Source organism: Coregonus lavaretus (assembly GCF_964263955.1).
Source record: "Coregonus lavaretus genome assembly, chromosome: 6".
Lineage (NCBI taxonomy): Eukaryota > Metazoa > Chordata > Actinopteri > Salmoniformes > Salmonidae > Coregonus > Coregonus lavaretus.
The window spans coordinates 5,512,882-5,531,948 of NC_139993.1; the positions used below are offsets into that span (position 1 = coordinate 5,512,882).

General features: G+C 46.8%; 1 protein-coding gene across 2 annotated transcripts in view; it reads right to left on the reverse strand.

Annotated features, from left to right (window-relative positions):
* Window positions 1-3,447: 3,447 nt before the first annotated feature.
* LOC311130939 (endonuclease V-like) overlaps window positions 3,448-19,067 on the reverse strand; it is a 40,628-nt gene continuing 25,008 nt past the window's right edge. Inside the window, exon 9 of one of the 2 annotated variants that reach the window (XM_084163755.1) lies at window positions 3,448-3,754. Coding sequence is in view for 1 of the 2 variants with exons in the window: in XM_084163756.1 (XP_084019882.1) it covers window positions 3,731-3,754 (24 nt within the window). In the remaining variant the exon portion in view is untranslated. The remainder of the gene's footprint in view (window positions 3,755-19,067) is intronic. The other variant, XM_084163756.1, reaches the window with a different exon arrangement.

Genomic DNA, 19,067 nt, shown 5'->3' on the forward strand with positions numbered 1-19,067 from the left:
CGTCTCTCATCATGGCACCTGTCATTTGGGATGTGGACGAAGACATCCACCTGGCAGGTCAGGAGGACCCAGTGCTTGCCAACGCCCCTCCAGGGTGCGTGTATGTACCCACCAGGGTCCGTGACCACCTGCTGATCTGGGCGCACACCACCCTTACGGAAGGACACTCCAGTATGATGCGCACCCTACATTCTCTCTCACAAAAATACTGGTGGCCCACCTTGGCTACTGATGTCTCCCGCTACATCAACTCCTGTTCCGTATGTGCCCAAACGAAGACACTTCGGAACACCCTGGCAGGCAAACTAGTTCCTCTCCCAGTGCCTCAGCGACCTTGGTAACACCTGTCCATAGACTTTGTCACTGACCTCCCATGGTCTCAAGGCTTCACCACAGTCCTGGTGGTCGTAGATCGGTTCTCCAAATCATGCAGTTTTTTGCCACTAACTGGTCTTCCATCTGCTCTCCAGGTCGCTGAGGTCCTGTTCCAACAGGTCTTCCGGCATTATAAACTTCCGGAAGACATCGTCTTGGACCGTGGCCCCCAATTCACCTCCCGAGTGTGGAAGGCTTTCCTGGAGAAGATCGGGGCCACGGCCAGCCTCACTTCCGGGTATAGGCCTCAGTCGAATGGGCAGGTGGAGCGCATGAACCAGGAGCTGGGGAGGTTTCTTAGTTGCCACTGTCAGGACCGGCAGGGTGAGTGGGCGAGGTTTCTTCCCTGGGCAGAATATGCCCAGAACTCCCTCGTTCACTCCTCCACGGGGCTCACTCCCTTCCAGTGCGTCCTGGGGTACCAGCCGGCCCTGGCCCCATGGACACCCAGTCAGACCGATGCGCCCGCTGTCGACGAGTGGTTCCACAGGACCGGACAGGTCTGGGACGCTGCCCATGTCCATCTCCAGAGGGCCATTCGTCGGCAGAAGGATCAAGCCGACTGCCACCGCAGTGAGGCCCCCGTATTCCAGCCTGGTGATCGTGTCTGGCTGTCCACTAAAAACCTCCCTCTCCGCCTGCCCTGCAAAAAACTGAGCCCCTGGTTTGTGGGGCCGTTTAAGGTCCTCCGGCGGATAAATGAGGTATCGTACCGGCTGCTCCTTCCCCCTCACTACCGTGTCTCACCCACTTTTCATGTGTCTCTCCTCAGGCTGGTGGTTCCTCGTCCTCTGGCGGATGCCGTCCCCCAGGGTACGCCCCCTCCGCCCCTGGACATTGACGAGAGTCCGGCATATGCGGTGAGGGACCTGCTGGACTCCAGGTTCCGTGGGGGACGGCCCCGTTACCTGGTGGACTGGGAGGGGTATGGTCCTGAGGAGAGGAGCTGGGTTCCGGCTGGGGATGTTCTGGACCCCAACCTAATTCGGGAATTCCACCATCGCCGCCCTGACCGGCCCGCTCCTCGTCCTCGGGGTCGTCCTCACGGCTGGTGACATCCTGCGGCGGGAGCCGCGCGTCCGGGGGGGGGGGGGGGGGGGGGGGGGGGGGTTCTGTCACGTCTCCTCCTGTTGCTACCCTCCGGTCTACTGAGCCACCGGTCTGAGCGCAACACCTCAGGAACACCGGAATGGAAACCAAACGCACCCTAATCACATCCAGCGCACCTGCACTTCATCTCATCACCACCCCTATATAGCCTTGGACTGTTCAGTGTTGTGTTGTGTGTGATTGTTAGTGTCTTGTTGTGTACTCGCTCTTTGTTGTTCTCTTGCTCAGTGTTAAGTAAACCTTTACATTGTTGATTCCTGCATCTGCGTCCTGCCTCTTCGTATCCTCAGTACTCGTCACAGTTTTACTGTGAAATGTGACGCACGTTGATCACACGAATTTGGACAAAGTGATAGACTGATAGAGGCCTTGTATGATAGGCCTCTATCATAATATCAGTCTAAACTGATTTGGGCTTAGTGGGACTATCATTTGTTTTTCAACAGGGCAATGACCCAACACACCTCCAGGCTGTGTAAGGGCTATTTTACCAAGAAGGAGAGTGATGGAGTGCTGCATCAGATGACCTGGCCTCCACAGTCCCCCGACCTCAACCCAATTGAGATGGTTTGGGATGAGTCGGACGGCAGAGTGAAGGAAAAGCAGCCAACAAGTGCTCAGCATATGTGGGAACTCCTTCAAGACTGTTGGAAAAGCATTCCAGGTGAAGCTGGTTGAGAGAATGCCAAGAGTGTGCAAAGCTGTCTTCAAGGCAAAGGGTGGCTATTTGAAGAATCTCAAATATAAAATATATTTTGATTTGTTTAACACTTTTTTGGTTACTACATGATTCCATATGTGTTATTTCATAGTTTTGATGTCTTCACTATTATTCTACAATGTAAAAAATAGTAAAAATAAAGAAAAACCCTTGAATGAGTAGGTGTGTCCAAACTTTTGACTGGTAGTGTATATTATGTATTTTATTTGTTGGGTTTTGTTTCCTGTTTGGACCCCAGAAAGAGTAGCAGCGGCTAATTGGGGATCCTAATAAAATACTAAATACCAAAACCAAAAATCAACACCTATAAAAAACTTTATGCAAGTTTATATCTTGTTCTAAATGTAAGGGTGAATGAATAATGACTATCTGTGGAGCCTGTCTTGGAACAAATCATTCTAATGTCAGTTTACAGTCTCATCTTATGTTTAGGCCTAATGCCTCTATGGGAATCGGAAACAGACAAGCATAATATGCCAACTCAACCCCATCTAAAACACACACTCAGCACTTCAACAAAAATAGACACCCGGATGTACACATGCCCCCCTTTACAAACGACAAAAATAAACACCACACACACAGTCTGTTCCCCTCCTCCTCAACCTGGCCCGTGGCCTACTCCTGGGGCTGCAGCCCTCTGACGTGTGTGTATTGGTGTGTCTCGACATGTCCAGTCCAATCCTGAGTTCCTTGGAGGCCGGCTGGCCCTGACCCCCCATGCTGATCAATACTGCCCCCGGTGGTAGGCTCTAATCCTGTCCCTGAACCCCGCAGCGTCAGCCTCCCTCTGCCCTTCCACTCTGCTCCCTGGGCCCAGCCAGGCACCGCACCGCCATGCCCACTGCCATTACACACACACACACACACCCATCTCCACAGGCAGAAATGCAGGCACAGGCAGCAGACACACACTCACACACGCACAGAGGTGTGATGTAAGAATTGTGTGAGTCACTCCTAAATCTATAATGACTTACAACATCCCCTCTCACCTCAACCACACAGCGCCATAGATACTCTAAATCAATGGGGAAAAGTTAGTGTTTGCGTCACTCCTCTCACTAAATACCATGTAGGAGTGGAGTATAATTGCTTCCAAACCCTACTCACCTCAACCCCAAAGAGAGCCATAGATATATCTACTGTACAACTCAGTTTGCTAACATGGGGAAAAGTTTGCTGAATTCTGTACATCTTTGGGTCTGACCCCCAAAATGGAAAGAAAGGGCAGTGTAAATACATTCAGGGCACAGTTGGGATTTATTTACAGGATAAAAAAGCATCTCTGTGTAAAAAAAGCCCAAAACATGAGTACAGTATATAAAAAGATTATTATATAAAAATACCCATATAATCTACAGTAGATATAAAGAGATAATAAAAACACTGTAAATCTCATTTGAACTGTCTCTCATGCACCCACCCACTCACTCTCTCACACACACACATTCACACACTAACAGGCACGCTGAAGGCTCTTCGGGTATCTTCTTGTATGGCATCACTGTTGTGTTTTGTATTTCATGATGTGTCCACTTCCCAGCACTGAGGAGCGAGAAAGAGTTGAGGTTAGTATATCAGCATTGCATAACACTCATGGGCGGCGCACAATTGGCCCAGCGTCGTCCAGGGTAGGGGAGGGAATGGCCGGCAGGGATGTAGCTCAGTTGATAGAGCATGGCGTTTGCAACGCCAGGGTTGTGGGTTCGTTTCCCAGGGGGGGGCCAGTATAAAAAAATAAAAAATATATGTATTCACTAACTGTAAGTCGCTCTGGATAAGAGCGTCTGCTAAATGACTAAAATGTAAAAACACGACATATTCTACAACAGACAACATCCCCATATAGTATTCCCACAGTCTCTGCAGACATTAGCAATAGCTGGCTGCACATAACTTTCAATAGTATCAGGAGCTGGACTGGTATACCAGCTATCATAACCTTCAATAGTATCAGGAGATGACCTGGTATACCAGCTATCATAACCTTCAATAGTATCAGGAGCTGACCTGGTATACCAGCTATTCTAACCTTCAATAGCACCAGGAGCTGGCCTGATCTACCAGCTATCATAACCTACAATAGTAATCAGGAGCTGGCCTGATATACCAGCTATCATAACCTTCAATAGTATCCGCCAGGACTTACAGTGACCTAATATGCAATTTGCACTGATATCGCCTGAGAAGACATTTCCATTAAACTGGAGAGAGGAGAGAGAGGGAGGGAGGGAGGGAGGGAGAGGGAGGGAGGGAGGGAGGGAGAGAGAGAGAAAGACAGAAAAGGAGAAAGCGAAAATGAATGGAATCAGGGTTGCTGACCATTACAATCAGACACTGTAGGGGTCAATGTGCTGACCAGGTGATAACAGACAGAGCATTTTTAAATTTTATTTAACTAGGCAAGTCAGTTAAGAACAAATTCTTATTTACAATGACGGCCTACCCCGGCCAAACCCGGATGACACTGGGCCAATTGTGCGCCGCCCTATGGGACTCCCATTCACGGCCGGATTGTGATACAGCCTGGAATCGAACCAGGGTCTGTAGTGACGCCTCTAGCACTGAGATGCAGTGCCTTAGACCGCTGCGCCACTCGGGAGCCTAATAGAAAATAGACCAATAATGGAGATCCTGACATGTCTCCTGAGGGGAGACAAAGCACTCAGATCAGTGGAAGAAGTGGTACCTGAGTCCTGGAAGGGATAAAGGGCACGTTAGCTATTAGAAGGAGACATTATTAATACAATGGTCAGTGATGAGATAGGGATGTGTTCATTCAGCTAATGCTGAAGGAGGGTTCGATGGGGATTGACTAATGTATAACACACACACACACAGCGTCACACACACGCAGTGTGTCACATTATCTCTGTACAATGGACAGTGTGAGTGAGCAAGGCTTGAATGACATGTGAGTGGGATTGTTGCTGTTATGTCTGAGTGCAGAGCGGATCTGAATCTCTCACCTGGCCATGACTCGCCTCCATTCACTCCAATGTGTGAAAAAAATGTCCTTCATTAACAGGATACAGGAAGTAGTCCTCTCTATTCTCTGTCACACTACTCCAGTCTGACAACCCACACAGAAGCTCTCAATAGGAGTGCCTCTCAAATGGCACCCTATTCCATATATAGTGCACTACTTTTGACCAAAGCCCTATTGGACCTGGTCAAAAGTAGTGCACTATAGGGAATAGGGTGCCATTTGGGACGCACAGTAGACCTCCAGCTCTGCCTGCCATTACCTGGAGTTGCATCAGGAGCAGTGTCAAGGTTTAAAGGGTCATTTCCTGTGCGAGGGCGTCAGAGTAGCGCTGACAGAATAGCATCGGGAGGTTAATGAGAGGAAGCAGAACAAGAGTCTCTTTGGTAAAGATAAGTTACTATTCTGATAAAGAGAGGAAAGTAACCTTTGTGAAAGCTTCAATGGGATGTGTGTGACTGAGTAATCAGAACAAAAATAATCCTACATAGGAACATTTTGACAAGAACAACCATACTGCTTAACTTATTAATGAGGCAGTTTTATATGAGTGTTATGTTGATCTGTCCCTTTCCTCTGTGAGACTGTTGGGCACTTCTCCCAATCAATCTGATCTTCTGGTTCCCTGTATTATTGTTGGCTGCTGATAAAGGAAGACTTTAACTGCACCCCAATAATGAAAGTCAGAAGTTTTTATCCTCACACTCAGCTTTAGACCACTTTTGAGGTGTGAAAACGCATTTTGGAGTTTAGCTTCCCCTTTCAAACTTGGTCTTAGCTTGTTAACCCCATCATAAAACTAAATTAAAGTTGTCTTTATTGGTAGATATACCTATTAGCTAACCACACGACTTGCACCATGACATCTTCCATTGAAAATATTAAACTGCTTTGCCAGCAATTACACTCAAAGGCCTGCTGGAGAAAAGTATATTTTCAAAAGTGAATAAAAGCGTCAAATGCATCCTTTGATATCGTTTTCAAAGTCAGTATAACACACGGGGCATGGTTCAATGGCAGACATGACCAGGCAGAGATGGAGTTATTGATTTGGAGCGGAGGTGTCACAGGGCCAGATAACTCACTGGAGAGAGACAATGAGATAGCCCTGTCGTCACACAGGCACAGGTATACACACACACACACACGATAAACACACAAACAATCACACAAAACTCATGTACACACACAAACAGCGCACACACACACCTGCCTACAATGCACTCGCGTCTGCCAGATGGGAGTTTACAACTTGCTGCACTCACACACTATGTCAATGACAAAATAAGCACACAAATATGGATTGTCAACTAAACAATATGTGTGCATGGGCACATAAATTCACACATTAACCCCCCCTTCCTGTCCCCACCCCCAACACACACAAACATCCCCCCAAGACACACACACACACACAACCTCCCCCCCCCCCCCCCCCTATACACACACACACACCCCTACAGTATCATACTGCTGGAGTCAGCACATTTTTCCCACAGTAAATGAGGTGGTGTTTAACCATGCTCAGACATTACCAGACTATACAGCAGGCTGGCCCTGCCCTGCATCCTGCATTACAAATATGAGACGCCTCACACACACACACACACACACACACACACACACACACACACACACACACACGCACAACCCATAAACATTTGCAATATTTTCCCATTTCCTCTGCAGGCAGGCCAGGCAGTCAGGGCGGGCGACGGTTCATCTCTTAGGGAGCTCTGCCCTTCAGTATTAATAATCTCCCACTCACACCTCACAGGGCTGGGGGATGAATCATGTTGTATTGGGCCTGGCGGGGTGAGGGGGAATGTGTTGATGCACGACATGATGGCTGGCCTTTGTGTAGGGGAGGAGGGGGGAGAGAAAGAGAGGGGAGAGTGGGGGAAAGGCCATGGCCCAGAGAGCTCTATTTCCATGGCACATACTGGATATGACCTCACACACACACACACACAAAAAGACACACCCATACACACAGTCAGTGACTGATTGGATGACTGAGCAGAAGGTGGTATGTGTCCATGCAACACCGTTGAACATTGCCGATGGTATTGCATCACCACCTGGGTCCTTTCATTTTAATCCAATCAAAACCTTGTATACAAACACCTGAGACACTTAAGGTCCCAGACACCGAAACGGAGAGCAAAGGGATTTTGAAAATATGCAACAAGGAACCAGCTCGGTCTGTTGATCTCAATTTCACGTCCCTTTCATAATTTGTTTTGGTCACAGACCGTGTCCTTGCTGAGGGAGTTGTATAATGATGTTTTGAGTGGAGTTTCATCGTACATGTTTTTCCAGTAAATATATTGAAGAAGTTATGCCCTCATTTCTCCTATTGTCCCTGTAATAAACACTGAGCTCCATAACAACTAGCTAGACTGATCACGACCAAGGTAAAGGATCGTTCATACAGCTAGATACGACTCGTAATATAACAAGTGCTCAGGGAAAATGGGTGCACACCAAAGTGTCATCAAAATAGCTAGAAGTGGTGTGTTTGTGCGGGTGTTGTGAATATGGTAGTGTGCTGTTTAGGGCTTTGCTTGTGTGTGTGTACTGTGTGTGTGTGTGTGCGTGTAACATTTGTGTGTGTGTGTATATAACAATATTTGTGTGTGTGCGCCCCTGGGACTGGTCTGACGCTGTGTGACGCTAACTGTAACATGATTGATGAAGAGGTGGTGGTGTGACAAGAACAACTGGGCTCTGCATCCGGCCCCGAGCTACAGTCCTGCCACACACCCTCCTTCAGCTGTCCCCGTGCGACCACGCTCTCTCACGGAGTGTGTGAATCCGTGTGTAAGTGCGTGGGTGTGTGTTAATATCCATTTATCGTAGCGAGGGTAGCGAGGAGATGCTAGACGTATAACACTGAACAGGGACAAGTGGAGTTAAGTTGTTCAGCTCTAGTGTTTGATGGGTTTGTTCTTAGCTTTAGCGTTGTTCACTCAGCATGATGGGCCGTGTGCTTTTGAAGAGCGGTGCTCGTGTTCAATTCTGATTGGGTAGCGGAGAGGCGTTATGATTCACTGCAGAGTTGTACTGACTAGAAAAGGGGGTGAGACGGGAAGAGAGGAGTGAAAACAGGGGATAGAGAGGAGAACAAGGTGAGAGGAGTGCGAGACAGAGAGCGGGAGAGAGAGGGAAAACAGAGACAGAGAGGGATAGTGAGAAGGAGCGAAGGCGCGGGGAGAGAAAGACGAGTGAAAGAGGGCTAGGCAGGAGGGAAGGAACGAAAGGGCTGACAGAGATAAAGAGAGAAGGAGAGGGAGGATGAGAGCTCTGCTCAGTGCGGCCGTTTGAAAAGGCCTGTCTGACATGAAAGCGCTGGGCTCTGTGACCCTGGAGGGCATCATATTACAGCAGGAGAGAGGGAGAGGAGGTAAAATGATAGAGAAGGTCAAATAAACAACGCAGAGAGCGAGAGAGACAGAGACAGAGAGAGCGAGAGAGAGGGGAAGAGAGAAATAGAGGAAGAGCGATTAGAAGCAAGCTAAACAAGACCAAACAGCCAGCAGCCAGAATGGTCAATAAAGAAACATGATACAATGAATCCCACTGCACTAAACACAGACTTCATAGACTTCTCTGGCTAGCCACAACACAAATTCACATTGACATACACACATAAACACACTGTAATACACAACTAAACCCACATTAACACGTTACAAGTGAGTCTGTGGGCACACATTACGAGGGATCCAGTGGTACCCTATAGATAGATCTGTCAGTCTCAGAGACCTATCATCCTCTATCCAAACAGATCTGATTCACTATGATTTAGCTCACAGATTCACACCCATTATTTGTAGCAAATGGGTTTGGGAGGAGATATTGTGGTGTGTTTCTATGGAGGCTCATGGCCATTGGGCCAGGCTGAGGGATGGGCTCACAGTGGGCGGAGGAGGGATGGAGGGAGGGGGAGAGTGTTACCTGTAGGTCTTGACCAGGTTTGCACACACTGCAGCAGGGATTTTGGCCCACTCCTCCATACAGACCTTCTCCAGATCCTTCAGGTTTCGGGGCTGTCGCTGGACAATACAGCTCCCTCCAAAGATTTTCTATTGGGTTCAGGTCTGGAGACTGGCTAGGCCACTCCAGGACCTTGAGATGCTTCTTACGGAGCCACTCCTTAGTTGCCCTGGCTGTGTGTTTCAGGTCATTGTAATGCTGGAAGACCCAGCCACGACCCATCTTCAATGCTCTTACTGAGGGAAGGAGGTTGTTGGCCAAGATCTCGCGATACATGGCCCCATCCATCCTCCCCTCAATACGGTGCAGTCGTCCTGTCCCCTTTGCAGGAAAACATCCCCAAAGAATGATGTTTCCACCTCCATGCTTCACGGTTGGGATGGTGTTCTTGGGGTTGTACTCATCCTTCTTCTTTCTCCAAACACGGCGAGTGGAGTTTAGACCAAAAAAGCTATATTTTTGTCTCATCAGACCACATGACCTTCTCCCATTCCTCCTCTGGATCATCCAGATGGTCATTGGCAAACTTCAGACGGGCCTGGACATGCGCTGGCTTGAGCAGGGGGACCTTGCCTGCGCTGCAGGATTTTAATCCATGACGGCGTAGTGTGTTACTAATGGTTTTCTTTGAGACTGTGGTCCCAGCTCTCTTCAGCTCATTGACCAGGTCCTGCCGTGTAGTTCTGGGCTGATCCCTCACCTTCCTCATGATCATTGATGCCCCACGAGGTGAGATCTTGCATGGAGCCCCAGACCGAGGGTGATTGACCGTCATCTTGAACTTCTTCCATTTTCTAATAATTGCGCCAACAGTTGTTGCCTTCTCACCAAGCTGCTTGCCTATTGTCCTGTAGCCCATGCCAGCCTTGTGCAGGTCTACAATTTTATCCCTGATGTCCTTACACAGCTCTCTGGTCTTGGCCATTGTGGAGAGGTTGGAGTCTGTTTGATTGAGTGTGTGGACAGGTGTCTTTTATACAGGTAACGAATTCAAACAGGTGCAGTTAATACAGGTAATGAGTGGAGAACAGGAGGGCTTCTTAAATAAAAACTAACAGGTCTGTGAGAGCCGGAATTCTTACTGGTTGGTAGGTGATCAAATACTTATGTCATGCAATAAAATGCAAATTAATTACTTCAAAATCATACAATGTGACACAGTTGAAGTGTACCTATGATAAAAATTACAGACCTCTACATGCTTTGTAAGTAGGAAAACCTGCAAAATCGGCAGTGTATCAAATACTTGTTCTCCCCACTGTACATAGGAATACCTATGTAAGAATGCTGTTCATTGACTATAGCTCAGCATTCAACACCATAGTACCCTCCAAGCTCATCATTAAGCTTGAGGCCTTGGGTCTGAACCCCGCCCTGTGCAACTGGGTCCTGGACTTCCTGACGGGCCGCCCCCAGGTGGTGAAGGTAGGAAACAACACCTCCACAGACAGTGTGGTGAAGAAGGCGCAACAGAGCCTCTTCAACCTCAGGAGGCTAAAGAAACCCTAAAACCCTCACAAACTTTTACAGATGCACAATTGAGAGCATCCTGTCGGGCTGTATCACCGACTGGTACGGCAACTGCACCGCACGCAACCGCAATGCTCTCCAGAGGGTGGTGCGTCTGCACAACGCATTACCGGTGGTAAACTACCCGCCCTCCAGGACACCTACACCACCCGATGTCACAGGAAGGCTAAAAAGATCATCAAGGACATCAACCACCAGAGCCACTGCCTGTTCAACCCGCTATCATCCAGAAGGTGAGGTCAGTACAGGTGCATCAAAGCTGAGACCGAGAAACTGAAAAACAGCTTCTATCTCAAGGCCATCAGACTGTTAAAAACAGCCATCACTAGCACATTCGAGGCTGCTGCCTATAGACATAGACTAGAAATCACTGGCCACTTTAAGAAATGGAACAATTTTTACATATCTTGCATTACTCATCTCATATGTATATACTGTATTCTATACTATTCTACAGTATCTTAGTCCATGCCGCTCTATCATTGCTCGTCCATATATGTATCATATATCTTAATTCATTCCTTACTTAGATTTGTGTGTATTCGGTATATGTTGTGAAATTGTTAGATATTACTTGTTAGATATTACTGCACTGTTGGAGCTAGAAGCACAAGCATTTCGCTACACGCGCAATAACATCTGCTAAACACGTGTATGTGACCAATAAAATTTGATTTGATTTGAGGCACACTGCATGGTAGCATCATCGCTAACACTGAGTCATACTGTACAGTAGCATAATCGCTAATACTGAGGCACACTGTATGGTAGCATCATCGCTAATACTGAGGCACACTGCACGGTAGCATCATCGCTAACACTGAGGCACACTGTACGGTAGCATCAACACTAACACTGAGGCACACTGTACGGTAGCATCATCGCTAACACTGAGGCACACTGCATGGTAGCATCATCGCTAACACTGAGGCACACTTTACGGTAGCATCATCGCTAACAGAGGCACACTGTACGGTAGCATAATCGCTAACACCGAGGCACACTGTATGATAGCATAATCGCTAACACTGAGGCACACAGCATGGTAGCATAATCGCTAACACTGAGGCACACTGCATGGTAGCAAAATCGCTAGCACTGAGCAATACTGTATGGTAGCATCATTGCTAACACTGAGGCACACTGTATGGTAGCATCATTACTAACATTGAGGCATACTGTAGGGTAACATAATCACTATCGGTAGAACAAGCTGAGCCAATAGCGTAACTAAACAGCACTGTAGCTTACTGAAGAGACACTAAGTGACTGAAATCAAAAGGAATGGCTGGACCCCACACAGTCAGTTCCTCTCGGCCTAAGGTAAAATCAAAAAACGCATCTCCTCTCCCATCCCAAGGCTGATTCGTCCTTATTGCAACAGATCGGCCTGCATTGATTTGCCCATTGAAGCCACATTGATTTTCCATTTCAGAGCAAGGTATGGGTATTTGTGCTGGCACTGGAGGCAGAGGCAGCGGAGAAAGAGGCAGGCGTTGGCACTTGGCACCTGAACAGAGGCAGAAAGTCAAGTCAAGGGAGGAGGTAAATTCAGTCCTCTTAAAAGACAAACAAGGCCATCCATCTCAGATGTTCACCTGTGTCAGCCAATCTCTACCAAGGCATCTATCAATAACAGCTCTCTGGACTGAAGATCAGAACTGTTGACTGTTGTTTTAGTTGAAATGAGAAACACCAGGGTGTTCAGTAGGGCATGACAGTTCAGCTGCAAACAGCAGCGTATAAAACTCTGTTTTTATCTTTATTTTTTCCTTTTGGGTGAAAACCTACAGGAACTTTTGCCAATTCTAAACTATGACTGACTTTCTCTGGCTTCTGACCCAAGGTGCCTCTTCCTCTCTCCTCTGGAATGGTCAGAACCAGAAGGAACGGTCAACTCCTGATAGGTGCATCAATGGCAAAAGAACAGGGCATTCATTATCGATTCGTCAATCAATACATCTCTCTATCTCTACATCTCCAACACATTGTTTCCAATCTGCTAAATGTACAGTACAGCCCCATTGTACTCAGACATTGGCTTAAATCACTTGGTCTGAATGATCCATTTCAGGGTCAGGTTGTATTTTTTAAGGTATTTTCTGATTTTATTAAACAGATAGAGAGAGTGAGAGCGAGAGAGGATAACAGTCGGAAAGACAGAGGGAGGTTGTGTCAAAGGACAGTAAGCCGAATTTGAACGACTGTGGCATTACCTATACGCCAGATAATTGCACACTTGCTGAGTAAACTTTCTTATGCTCAATGCCAGTGGCTTTCTGTGTTTTGATGTGTGTGTGTGAGAGTGTGTTGACCTTGAACAGATACAAAGGCAGCTATTGCCAACAATTCAAAGGAGCGCAACAACAGTCTTTTAATTTATTTCTCACTTCTATACTTCATTTGCAAACACCGATTCCCTCAGTTCCCCTTCCCGTCTGTTCAAAAACACGTTTTCTTTATGTTTGTCTCTCCTTACTGTTCCACAATCCACGCATTACATTTACAGTGTAGTCGTTTAGCAGACACTCTTATCCAGAGCGACTTAAAGAAGCAATTAAGGTTAAGTGCCTTGCTCAAGGGCACATCAACAGATTTTTCACCTAGTCGGCTCGGCGACTGGCCCAATGCTCTTAACCGCTAGGCTACTTGCCACTCCTCTACAGTCCTCCCCTCTCTCTCTATCCATCTCTCATTCTTGAGGGCTCAGCGATTGTTCTTGTTATCGTGGAGGAGTGGACGTGTGTGTGTGTGTCTGATGACGTTCGGACGGGTAGTGAAAAAGGAGGCAGGTGGCAGCGATGTATCAACGATTGTGGGTCGCGCAGTGCGGTGGTGTTCTGGGGGAAAGAAGGAGGAGGAAGGGAAAAGAAGGGGTGGCAGGGTTTTTCGTTTCTGAGGCCAAGCATGATGAAACGATTGCAGATCCACTCTGCCGCATCAAAAAGACAGATAGATACTAGATGGGGGGTCTTCTCCCGCTGCCTTCTGCCTCGCATCGGCATCTCTCTCCTTACACCACCGCCCATCCCTCATCCCCGCCTCTCCGGGATGCTGTACGAAATGCTCAACTCCCTCCCTCCCTCTCTTTTTTATTCACTGTGTTTCGCCTCTGTCTATTCGGGAGGAAATGGATGACAGAGTAGCAGTAGAAAAGGCAAGAGATGGAGTTAGAAAGATGGACAACTATCCCTCCCTCCCCATCTCTCTCTTTTTGTGTCTTTGATTGCGCAGTCCCAGTGCGCGTTGGGGGAAGAGAGGTATAGAGGCAGATGCTGGGTATCCTGCCAACCATTTCTCTGTCTGTCAGAGGGCCCAGATGTCTGCTGCTGCATCTGGCACACTGTGCTACTCTAGTCTATACTCACTGGGCCTCAGAGAGAGGGAGGGATGGGAGAGAGAAGAGGTGGGGTGAGGATGGAAGTAACCAGAGGGGGGAGAGAGAGAGAGAGAGAGAGAGAGAGAGAGAGAGAGAGAGAGAGAGAGAGAGAGAGAGAGAGAGACAGAGAGATAGAGAGAGAGAGAGACAGAGAGAGAGAGAGACAGAGAGAGAAAAATGGGGCAGACGGAGAGAAAAAGAGAATGAGAAGAGAGAAAGGAAGATAAATTAGAGGAGAGTTAAAGGCGAGAGAATGAAAGAGGAGAAAACAGAGAATTTAAGAGAGGACAGCAGGTAAGATAAAGTGACACAGAGAAACGAAGGAAGGATGAGAGAGAGAGGAAATGAGAGAGGATGAGAATATCCTTCAGGGTGTTCCTATTCTGAGATCAAACCGTCTTCAGCTTCATGTCTTCAGCTTCAATTTCAACATCAAAAGGAACACTCACCTTTTGCCCTTATCAGACAAGCACGATAGCGCTCGTGTAACTGTCAAGATTTGAACCCTGTTCTCCCACGGGAGAAATGTCTTGACCTTTACACCAAGACTAAATCTCCTTTCGGCCTGAGGGATGACACTGATTTTGAAGTCGAAGGTGGGGCTACCCATCACGTGACCACGAGCAACCATGACTCATGTCTGCTACACTTGCACACACATAAACACACACACGCACATACATTAACACACACACACACACACACACACACACACACACACACACTTTTCTTGTCTAATTAAAAGGTGTGTTGTCACTGAACCTTATTTTATTTGTGCATCTGAATCCCTGGGGACATTCAAAGTCAGCCTACTGTATATACCATCATGCCAGTGTTTAATCATTAAAGGTCCAATGCAGCAGTTTTTATCTCAATATCAAAAATGTTCTGGGTAACAGTTAAATAACTTATTGTTTTCAATTATAATGGTTAAAAAGAAACAAAAATAGCTTCTTACCAAAGAGCAATTTCTCAAAAATATTGCTAGGACTGTCTGGGAGTGGTCTGAGTGGGGAGGGGGAAACTGAAAACCAACTGTTATTGGCAGAGAGATTTGGAACTCCCTTTCTTATTGGTCTATTAACTAATTTACCACCTGGTGATGTCACCATGGCAGGCCAAAACCCCATCCCACCAAAACAGGTTGAAATTTCTGGTGGTCTTTTCAAACAACTCTTACACTAAAAGTGCATTATCATAATTTTTACAATGTCACAGTATTATTCCAACCTCACAGTGTGGAAATATAAAAACACAGGAAAATCACGTTTTCACTGCACAGGCCTTTAAATAATCCAAAGGAATCCCTACTTTCACCAATAAGTTTTCTTTTTAATTAGTCCTCCTCCCTGCCGAGCCAGTCTGTATAACCCTGGTCTAGTCACCTCCACAACATTTCCCTGACAGTTTGGAGATCAGTGGGAAAGGGCATCAGTGTGTATATCAGCATGAACCTAATTGAAAACTTCCAATCCTATTCATTTAATTTAGTTTAACCTGACTTCCCCAGTTATTGGTTAGGACTGAGGGGTGGGTGGGGTAATGGAGGAGGATAGAGGGAAATTATTGGTTAAGAAATCACAGCATTGGGCAGCATCCATCAGCCCTGGGAGGGAAGTGCTGTACAGGTCTATGAGGGACTATCGGCAATGTTACCGTGGTGATAAATTAGGATAAATACAGGAGATAATGGTTTTTTGATTTTTCACCTGGGATGGTCACATGATCAGAAAATACTCAGGGTCGTTGGTTGTAAAAGTTTAAGTAGATGAAGAAGCTAAACTCAGGAACGAATGCACACACACACACACCTTCCTCAAACCACTACAAGAGCGCTCTTCCTCTCCCATCTGCATTGATTCCTCTACTCCATCTCTCCCTTGCCTCCTCATCCCTTCTCCGCTCCTGTCGTTCCTCTCCTCCCCTCAGATCCCTTCATCTCCTCTCCTGCTGCTCCATCTCTCCCTCTCCCTCTCCTCTCTCTCTGTCAGAATCCTATTGCTTTCCTGCCAAGCTTTCTCTCCCTCCAGCATGAGTCAGTGAGAGAGGTAGAGAGGTGCTCATTCCCTTTGCCCTGCAGGGGGCTATGAGGGGGCTGTGAGAGACAACAGGGGGCTCACAGTCCAGAGGCTAACAAGAGGAATGGATACTCCAGTTCTACCCAGTGGTCCAGGGGATGATAGGCTCTGGGTATCTAACAGAGGAGCACTTGAGGTATCCATTTTCTTTAATGAGATTCCATTGAGATAGAGACTGTGGACTTCAAGGGAGACTGGTTATGGGAAGGGAGCATAATGATTCTCTGCCTAACCACTACAAGAAACCTGTAGAGCAGTGGGGTGCAATCTTAGAAGTATCCATTTTCTTTTTTCTTGAATGATATTTTATCTAAACCTGGAGATCCTATTGAGATAAATAGAGAACCTCTAAGTTAGAATTGGTATGGGAGGGAGAGCACAATTATTATCTGACTAAACTCTATAACAAGGCTACAGTGCAGGGTTAGGCAATCGTAACAAGTATGTAAAAGTCTGTGCTTATACTGGCCCTTGCAGAGTAAGATTACCCACCACCCCTGTTTGCAGAGAAATGGCATGGGATAAACTTAACAAGACAGAGGCCTCCACATGCACGCACTGATGAATGATGTAACAGGAAGACAGAAACCCTAACCATATTGCCACTACTAGAAACCACTACTGACCCATGACGCACCAAATCCTCCCCATTTTCTCGCCATGTCGGAGACAGTAGCATACTGTACAGTTAGAGGGGTTGAGCACACTCCAGCCCCTCATTAGAACAGTGCCAGAACCAGATGTTCCGTGCTCTATTTCTGGGCTGGGGAAAGTTCCATTACAGTGGTACAGAGTATGGAAAATATCTGCCTTGCATAGCTGATCCACAGAGTTGTTTTAAGGGGAAGGGAGTGAGGGGAGGTTTTAAAGGGGAAGGGAGTTAAGGGAGGGGAGCTTGTTAGATAAAGTTGAGTGAAAGCCTGGAGATTCAGAGAGGGGCAGCCTCGCTCACTCGGCAAAAACCTTCCTGTCTCTTTTCCCTTTGTTGAGAGGATGATCAAAAGAGGAAGAGGGGTGAGAGAGAGCATCGCTTCTGTCATGGGGGAGTTCAAAGGGGGATAACTTTGGAATGCCAGAACACGGGCTGCATTTCAAATGGGTGATACGGTGTGTGTGTCCAGTGGATGCATGCATCTGTGTGTGCGTGTGTGTGTGTATGTATGTATGTATGCGTGTGACTAAGCAAGAGTGTGCAAGTGTCCTCTAGGTGTACACGTCTCTGTGTGTATCTGTATGTGTGTGTGCGCGCGCATCTATGTGTGTACGGTACTGTAAATGTCAACGGGTATGTGAACATCCTTTGCATCCTCATACGACTCTTGAAGCACTGGAGCTTTGATGATTCACTAAAAGGAGAGGATGATGGGGCACTGACTGTTGTTTGGGAGGATGATCTCTGGATCTAAGGCTGCCTTAGCCTTCCATCCTTCTTTCTCCCCACTCTCCCTCCATCACTCCATCTGAGATCAACCCCTGGTGCTCGCACCTCCCACCAGTGAAGGCTGCTCAGAGGAGGAAGGGGAGGATCATCCTACTCAGTGAATTTCATAAAAAATTAAAATAGTGCAACATTTAAAAAAAAGTTATCCTTTTTAGATAAACCTATACTAAATATATTTACGTCACCAAATAACTGATGTGCTGTTGTGCAATGAAGGTCTACAGTAGCCACAGCAGCACTCTGTAGGGTAGCACCATGGTGTAGCTGGAGGACAGCTAGCTTCTGTCCTCCTCTGGGTACATTGACTTCAATACAAAACCTAGGAGGCTCATGGTTCTCAACCCATTCCATAGACTTACACATTAATTATGACGACTTCCGGAGGATGTTCTCTAACCTATCAGAGCTCTTGCAGTATGAACTAATATCTTCTGCATCCAATCAAAGGATCAGAGAATGAATATAGTATTGAAAGAATAAGCTACAGCTAGCTAGCACTGCAGTGCATAAAATGTGGTGAGTAGTTGACTCAAAGAGAGAGAAAGACAATAGTTACAGTTTTGAACAAAAATTAAGGAGAAAAAGGCAGAGAGAGAGAGAGCTAGCTATATTTTGTAGTATTTTCTTTCTTCTTAGTTTACCTTTCACTTAGTTAGCTAATGGAGCTAATTTAGCCTTCTCAACAACCTGACTCAAACAGAGAGGACTGCTATTTAAAAGTATTTTGAAGGCTATCCAACACTGCAACTCATCCAAGTCAAGGTAAGCTTTCGGTTATGATTATTTATTACCACCGGTGACCGCCGGTGTAACTGCTAAACTGCGGTCACCGGTGGTAATAAATAATCATAACCGAAAGCTTACCTTGACTTGGATGAGTTGCAGTGTTAGATAGCCTTCAAAATACTTTTAAATAGCAGTCCTCTCTGTTTGAGTCAGGTTGTTGAGAAGGCTGTTGTTGAAGTCCACAAGCGAAGGGAAAAGGTAAGAGGAGGAGTGTGTAGAGCAAAGTGATGATGCTGTATGTGGCTGCTATGAAAGTGAACTGTGTGTGCGGGTGATCAGGGTGTATTCATTACGCCGATTCTGTTGCAAAACGTTTCTTAAACGAACGCAAACTGAACGAAATGGGGAGGGACCTACCTACATTTGTCCAATAGAAACTCTCGTTTTAGTTGTAAACTGTTTGGACTAACGATTACACCCCAGATCAGGTAGTCGCAGGTAAGAGTGTGCAAGGTGGTATTGAACGCTTCACTGTCTGACACATTGATTACTCCAATTTGTCTCTCGAACCTGTGCACCTATATCTTCTCCCTAATCTTGAACGGCACAAACCGCCACTGCCTCACACCCCCTTTTCTTCCCTCCCTCCTTCCTTCCTCCATCCGAGCTCAACCCCAGGTGCTCCCACTGGCTCATCTCACACACCCCCTCCCCCCTGC